A 7,880-nucleotide genomic window follows, 5' to 3' on the forward strand; every position below is an offset into this window, starting at 1 on the left:
AACTTTCCATTAGTCATTCAAAAGACACGAGCACAAGCATCTAATGTTTGTTTCATGACATCAAATTAGCTAAAACAACTTTTTTATTTGTTAGTATTTCTTGTTTTGCAATACGGTTGAAGATTGTTTGAGTGTGACAGTCACTGTGCCTTACAAACAAAAGAGTCGTTGAGGGTTGTTCTTGTTCAGGAGTATGAGTCACTTGACTTGACTCCCCATCTTTTGCATGTTAGTTTCCTATTTGACGAAGACTGGTTGGGATCTTGGGATAAGAAGGACATCCAAAACTCTATAAGCGTTCTCATTGTCAATGATCAATCAGGAAAAACAAACAAACAAAGCTATCATTGTCCCCCAAACGTATCTGTGAACAAATCCCACAAGAAACCATTTGATTAAACGAAAGGAAGTTATGAAGACGATTTTCAACGAACGAAATGAAGTTTTTTTTTTTTTTTAAGTAGAAAGGTTAATATATTGATAAAAGGAAAAGAAAACAAACATACATGAAAAGAAAAAGCACAACAGTGCAAACAAGAGCTCAGGCTACTGCCAAACTCAGACCAAAAAGGAAGAACACCCTAGCATCAAGCTAAGCCAAGTAAACAAGAACGAAATGAAGTTATGAAAACGAATAAACAATAATGCTAGCTAAATCTGTTATGAAAACAATTTTATTCTATAGTTATTATCATTCAGAGAGTTTGTTTTCTTGACAAACCGCACAATTATTTTTCTTTCTTTTTTCAGTAGTGGAATCATCATCATTCATTCCCAAAATGTTGTCCATTCTCCTCTTCTAGAATCAGGACTTAATGTAGGAAAATCTGGTTTTTAGAGTCGTTATCTCGACGGTTTATCTAAACTAGAATCACAGATGAAATGAAACTAATTAAAAAGAAGAAGATACAAGGGGATTTGTACTTTCGTTGAAGTAGCTGCTATTATTTCCTTTCATCGAGCATGGAAAAACTAGTATAAATATAGGGGTATATTCTGAACTCCAAGGAATCATTTGATAAAAAAAGAAGGCCGTTATTGGGGCGTCACACTCCTTTAGAGGGGCGTCACCTAATAAGACAAAAACGGGTCACCTATAAGTAATGTCAAAAATCCATTATCTTATATAATTTTGTGATGACCAAACAACTCTTGTGTGGCTAATTTTAATTTAGTTTAATTAATTACGCCTAGGTTGGACATATAGCAAACCTATGCGTAAAATTGGAGTTACGTTTGGAAATCAACTAAACCTAGACGTAAAATTGGAATGACGCCTGGAAATCAACTAAACCTAGGCGTAAAATTGGAATTACGCCTGGAAATCAACTAAACCTAGGCGTAAAATTGGAATTACGCCTGGATATCAACTAAACCTAGGCGTAAATTGGAATTACGCCTGGAAATCAACTAAACCTAGACGTGAACGACATGCAAATCAAAGTTTACGCTTGAATTGAACTAAACATAGGCGTAAGTTTTTCAAAAACTAAATTACGATTGAAAAATCTAGTACCGTACCCAGACGTAACACTAGAAGAAAGTAAATAAAATCCTAATTTTACTTTGATTTCATTCGATTTAAGCACAAAAACGAGTACAAAAAGATGGGTTTGTTCGATTATTACCTTACATACACCATGGGTTGTTGTTGAGGATCTTGAAAAATTCATTCTTCAATTGATTGAATCGGTGGAATGAGTTGAGGATGAAGTTGAGGTTGATTGAGATGTTGATTACCATCATTAGGATCAGTTTGCTTCTTCCTCATCTGTTTTTATTAGTTTTAATTGAAGGGTCATTTTGGACAAATTGCTATTGAATCAAAAGTATCCCTTAACCAGATTTTTGGTCACCAGTTATCCAAGTGACGCCCTTCTAAAGGAGTGTGATGCCCCAATAACAACCTTCTAAAAAAAATAGTTGAGGTAGAAAAATTGGACTGTCTTCGATCCGGAACGAAACAAAGTTATATATACTCCCTCATTTGATATCAGATAGAAATGAGAGAAAGAAGTGGTCCCATTTTTGTATTAAGAGAGAAAACGGAGAGAGAGAGCTCTATGGGTATACTAATAAAATCATAACATTTGACTTTACATATATGGAAACAAGCCTTTTTTTTTTTGACATACCAAAATAAGGAAACAAGCCTATTTTTTAGAAACGGAGGAAGTAGAAACTAACAACTGATGCAAGCATAATTCTTCGTGTATGCTACGAAAACAATTCAGATTTCTTCAACCTCTCTTTCTGATCGGTAAATTGTTTGCCGTTTTTTTTTGTATTCTCATTTTAGTTATATAAGGCAAACTGTTTGCCCTTTCTTTTTCATTTTAGTTTCATAAGACAAATTGTTTGTCGTTTTTTTTTTATTTAGTTTTATAAGACAAACTGTTTGCCATGAGTGGAGACTTTCACTCACTCCTTCAACTGAAAGAGAATGTGATTGAATTTGGGATGAACGGGTGGTTCCCTCTGCCCATAATTGGACCAAATTTTTGATCCGGTCTTTCATTTTGTAAGAAGCTCTCAGTGTCAACCTCCACACCCTTGCTCTAAAGAAGTGTCATTTTCTTGAAATTCGTACATAAGTTGGTGGTGTTAACTTGTGTTGAACTGCACTGACATTATTACCCAATAATTTAACCTTTCAAGTGGATTGAAGAATCAAATTAAAACCAAGTTAAAAATGACCCTATTGCTCTCTTCGGGGAATTGATTCATTTTGACCTGGCATTGACCAGAATCTGACTATATCCTTCCCCTCCTGGAAGGACACTCTTGAAAAAAAAAAAAAAAGAAGGATAAATATGTAAGTTTACGTCTATATGTACTTTATTGAAGTGATTAATGTGTACTTCAGTTTTCGAGTACTTCTTCTTTCTATCAAGGACTCAAAACACTAGTCCTGTATAAATACAGGCCTGGGAGGGATACTCATTACTCACTCTTCCCTCTAAAAAAAACCTAATTTGAGATTTCGAGAAACACAAATTCAGCAGCAGATAAGTTAATTTCCAGGTAATTAGTCTTTGAGATTTCCACTTCTCCTTGAATGTGTTCTTTCATCTTTTTTTTTTCTACACTTCGATGATTAATTTTGTGATTGACTACCGTTTGAGTTTACTGTTGCATGTTCAAATTTGTATATGAATTTGTGGATTTCATTTTTCTTCAGTGAGAAATGGAGAAGAGGCAAGAATTAGAGTGGATTGAAGCACAAAAGATTGTAACAAGTGTAGACCTTTTGGATGCAGCTAAGAAGCAACTGAAGTTTCTAGCAACTATTGATCGCTACCGGTGTCTCTACGATGATGGACCGCTTTTGAGGGCCGCTATTCACAGGTACAATTCACCAACACAGACAACTTTTTTACACATATTTTTTCAGTTTCATCAACTTAAGAAATTTTCAGTCAATCTCTAATTTCTTAAGAATCAAAACAATCACAGTTGACATTTTGTTTTTAGAAGAAAAAAAAAAGTCAATTTGATCAAATTAAGCGGATTAGAGCGAATTCTATTTCACTTTCTTACAATTATAACAATTAAAAGTTCCACAATGGATGACTAAATTGATCTAATTCACTTTATGATGAATTATTAGAAAAATGTGTCCCCTTTTGAGTCGCCTTCCAGTTTGCAAAAGTCATCTAGTATAGATAGTATTGTTTTTGAGGGAGAATGTGTAGTGGTTGGTTGTTTTGTTTGGGTGATTGCATTTTTGGGCTTCAAATTCTGACAAATGGTCTACTTCAGGTACAAGACTTGTTGGCTTCCTTTGCTTGCCAAGCATGCTAAGGGTGAGATTTCAGAAGGGATTTTGGTTGTTCCTTTGGATTGTGAATGGGTTTGGCACTGCCATAGACTCAATCCAGTAAGTCCGCATATTCAATTTTAAATCTACTGTGTTTGTTTCCGTAGCTGGTGTTAGTCATATTAGTCCTGCAGGTTGCTAAGTTTTTTTTGCTGGATGCTTTTCTTTATAGGTAAAGTACAAAACCGATTGTGAGGAATTATACGGACAGATTTTGGACAATGCTAATGTTATATCAAAGGTTCAAGGGGAATCCACGAAACAAACTGAAGAAATCTGGAATCAGTTATATCCCAATGTGTCATATGAGCTTGACCTGAGAGGCACTTTCGCAGACGAGACTTCTGAAATCCTTTCAGATGGTCAAGAAAGTACCAACTATGATCTGGTTTCTGCTGTTAAAAGGCAGAGCTCTTTCTTTTACCAGGTAAGCGAGGGAACTTCAGTGGTTTTCCTTTCGGTTTTTACTTCTTAATCAATATAGATGGTCGAAATCCTGAAATGTGGAATGCATTATATTCTTATTAGTTCCTGACATGTTTTTGTCAGGTATCCAAACCTGCTATGAATGATGAACTCTTTCTTGAAGGAGCTGTAGCCAGATACAAAGGATTTCTTCATTTGATTAAGAGAAACAAGGAGAGGTCTATTAAGCTTTTTTGTGTGCCGACTTATGATATCGATCTCATATGGCATACTCACCAACTTCATCCAGTTGCTTACTCTAAAGATGTTGTTCAAGTCACCGGCAAGTTGTTAGAGCATGATGACACAGATTCAAGCAGAAGCAAAGGACAGAAGCTTGATGTTGGATTTTCAGGAACTATTAACAAGTGGGAACAGTTGTTTGGATCTAGGTATTGGAGGGCAGGGGCAATGTATAGAGGCACTGCTCCATCACCTGTTACTCATGTTCCATGGCAATCAAATATGACAAGCAAGAAAGTTGTTCCTTCGAGTGATCCTCGCAAAGCAGTTCAGCTACCTAATAAAACGTCAGTAGAGGTACGCCACTAAAACCTTCTAAAAATTTGTCTCTCTTTATTATTTTGAATGTAGGAGTGTTTTTCTTGAATGTATGTGAATAAATTATTGTGTGTTAAACACTAAAGTTGGAGTTTGTTGCTAGTGATTCTCATGCGTCTTTTTCTCTTTCAAATTTCAGATTTGCTTGGAGATTGTGGCGCTAAAGGATTTACCAGTAGGACTCAAGGGTAGCATTTATGTTCAATTCAGTAAGAAAATGCCAAATTCTCTCTTCAACGCAAAGAGAAGACTTAATATTTTTTCCGTGACTAGAGAGAAGCAGGTTGCTGTATTCCAGTGTGAACCTATTGGAGAGCTTTTCTTTGAACTTATGTTCCAATCAGCCTCAACCTTAACCGTATCAAGTGGACCCGAAATCTTTGGCACAACATCAATCCCTTTGAAGGATTTGATCGATCCTGTCAATAAGTTGTCAGTTGAAAAATGGTTTCAGTTGGAGCCAAGTTCTGGCATTGAAAACTCCAACCCAATCTCTCTGCGTATTGCTGTCTCCACTACTTCTCCGACACCTGCTCCACATGTACTTAGCATGGTTAGGTCACGTCCATTCGCAAAAGACTCTTGTTTCTCCGCACTTCCTGGAAGTATCCAGCATGCTAAAAGTTGGACATCTGTCGTGGATGAAGTTGGCAATGAGATCCTCAACATTCAGATGAGGTGATTATCGAATCCTAATATTTCCTTTCTGAATACCTCTTGGTAATTTTAGATACTTCCTAGAACTTATGATACTTATAAATCTTATGCATTTCAGGGAATCAAAGAAAGCAGATGCAAAAACTAGTTTCAATCCGAAGAAAGAGGTTGTTGGAATTATAGGACACTCTGATGAAACACGGATTCTAGCCGAATATGCGGAAACAGGGTGGTCTTTGTTAGATTCTACCGAGTCCTTTCATCTTCTGACCAAATCCAACGAACAAGGTGATATCATTGAGCTCCAAGATAACCTGATGGTAAGTGTCCTCGCCATCGTAAAAATAAATAATCCGTTCTCCTTCTATCATTGTAATTGAGTTGCCTCTCTTTTGGATATAGGTGAGACTTTTCCCTGGTAGAGCACTAGAATATGAACCCAAAAACTGTGAGAAGCAGAAGAATGAATCCGACTTTGTTACAGTAGTGGAGTTCTCTGAAGAAAATCCATACGGAAAGGCACTAGCATTACTTAACCCCAAATGTGGGTTTTTGAAGGTATTGCACATCACTTATATTTATATTTTTTCGCATTAGCATAGTTTTTTTCTATTGACGTGCTTATAACACTGGAAATCTAACATAGGTAAAAGAAGAATGGTTTGCTTTGCTTGGGATTACATTGACCTTCATACTCTCTGATATTCTGAAAAAAGATGGTCACATTGGCCTAGTTGGCAAGGGAGAAAATTTAGAGAACATGCATGGCCAAATTGAAGAAATTGTTGAAGGGTCTCAAGTTGAAGGTAAAAGCAACAAAGTCGCTACCTCAGAAAAGGAGGAAGAGGCAGCCAAGCAAGGAAGCGCAGTAGCACAAGCAAAGGGTGAGTCTGGACTTTACGGGTATGAAACAGATTACAAAGAGTACAAAAGTGTTGTTAATAGTGGTGGTTGTGGTAGTGGATGTGGAGGTGGCTGCGGGAACATGGTTAACAGTGGTGGATGTGGCAGCGGTTGTGGTGGTGGATGTGGGAATATGGTAAAGAGTGGTGGATGTGGTAGCGGCTGTGGTGGTGGATGCGGAAGTATGGCAAGGAGTGGTGGTTGTGGCAGTGGCTGTGGTGGTGGATGCGGAAATATGCTGGTGGAGAGCGGTGGTTGTGGAAGCGGTTGTGGTGGTGGATGCGGGAATATGTTGGTGGAGAGCGGTGGTTGTGGAAGCGGTTGCGGTGGTGGATGCGGAAATATGGTTAAGAGTGGTGGATGTGGTGGAAGTGGTGGCTGTGGTGGTGGGTGCGGAAGTATGGTAAAGAGTGGTGGTTGTGGCAGTGGCTGTGGTGGTGGATGTGGAAATATGTTGGCGGAGAGTGGTGGTTGTGGAAGCGGTTGTGGTGGTGGGTGCGGAAATATGGTTAAGAGTGGTGGATGTGGTGGTGGGTGTGGCGGTGGATGCGGTGGAAGTGGTGGGTGTGGTGGAGGTATGGCAAAGAGTGGAAGTGGTGGTGCGGCGACTGGGGTGGCAGTTTGAAAGACTGATAATAGCTCCACCATCCAAGATTGCGCAGTGTGATGTTGACATGTTGGGGTGGGGCATATTGATTGGTTACAAGGTGGGTTATCCTCGGTAATAATGTTATTTGAAATTTGTGATTTACTTATGATGAAGTTTGTGTTGTAATCCTCATGTCTGAGCTAATAATAATAAAAGTGTTCTTCCATTTCCATGTCGAAAACTGTAAGCATGAATTGGAATTTTAAGGAAGCAAGTTGCATAAAACCTGATACTCTCGGCCTGGATTACAAAAATAGCCATTTGCTGGGGCACAATAAATATCCTTGGAACACATACACAACGCTTATAGGGCACAGTGTTCCTTAACTATGGAGACTCCACTTTGATCTAAACTAAGAATTTGATCAGAAAACAATCCAAAGGGACCGTAAGTTTCTTTTACCTTCAAAGTATCCAGGATTGCATTTTTGTACTCCAGGATTGCACCAATATACTGATACAGTCAACTTTCATATTTTTGGTTAGGCATTTGAATTTTATTAGTTTGTTTCTCGTCGGTAGATAGGAAATAAGTTTGAATGGGTTTCCAATTCAAACTAGTTAGAAAACGTGCGTTAGTAGTTGAGTTTTTAAGTTATGGGTTTACTTCCTAGTTTATAGGAATTATTGTTTTAGTGGGTACGTGTGATATTTTTTTTTTTTTGATACTAAAAGAAATTTATTGATTAAACATTGCAATGCATTACATAGTCTTCCTCAATCCATTTAATGATGTCTGGAGGATATATAAAATGAAAATAAAAGCTTTGTGCATCTACTCTTGCCTTTCTTGCTATAGCATGAGCAACACTATTTGCTTGTCTA

At 37.7% G+C, this 7,880-nt stretch overlaps 1 protein-coding gene across 1 annotated transcript; it reads left to right on the plus strand.

The window, feature by feature from the left end:
* The first annotated feature begins 2,864 nt into the window (after window positions 1-2,864).
* On the plus strand, window positions 2,865-7,280 carry LOC113349189 (glycine-rich domain-containing protein 1-like). The gene is made up of 9 exons (XM_026593123.1): window positions 2,865-3,024; window positions 3,182-3,348; window positions 3,763-3,880; window positions 3,993-4,247; window positions 4,370-4,825; window positions 4,986-5,524; window positions 5,622-5,823; window positions 5,906-6,061; window positions 6,150-7,280. Exons 2-9 carry the CDS (start codon window positions 3,188-3,190, stop codon window positions 7,029-7,031), a joined length of 2,769 nt encoding a protein of 922 aa, XP_026448908.1. The 5' UTR covers window positions 2,865-3,024; window positions 3,182-3,187; the 3' UTR covers window positions 7,032-7,280.
* The last annotated feature ends 600 nt before the right edge of the window (window positions 7,281-7,880 follow it).

The sequence above is a fragment of the Papaver somniferum genome, chromosome 2 (assembly GCF_003573695.1).
Source record: "Papaver somniferum cultivar HN1 chromosome 2, ASM357369v1, whole genome shotgun sequence".
NCBI lineage: Eukaryota > Viridiplantae > Streptophyta > Magnoliopsida > Ranunculales > Papaveraceae > Papaver > Papaver somniferum.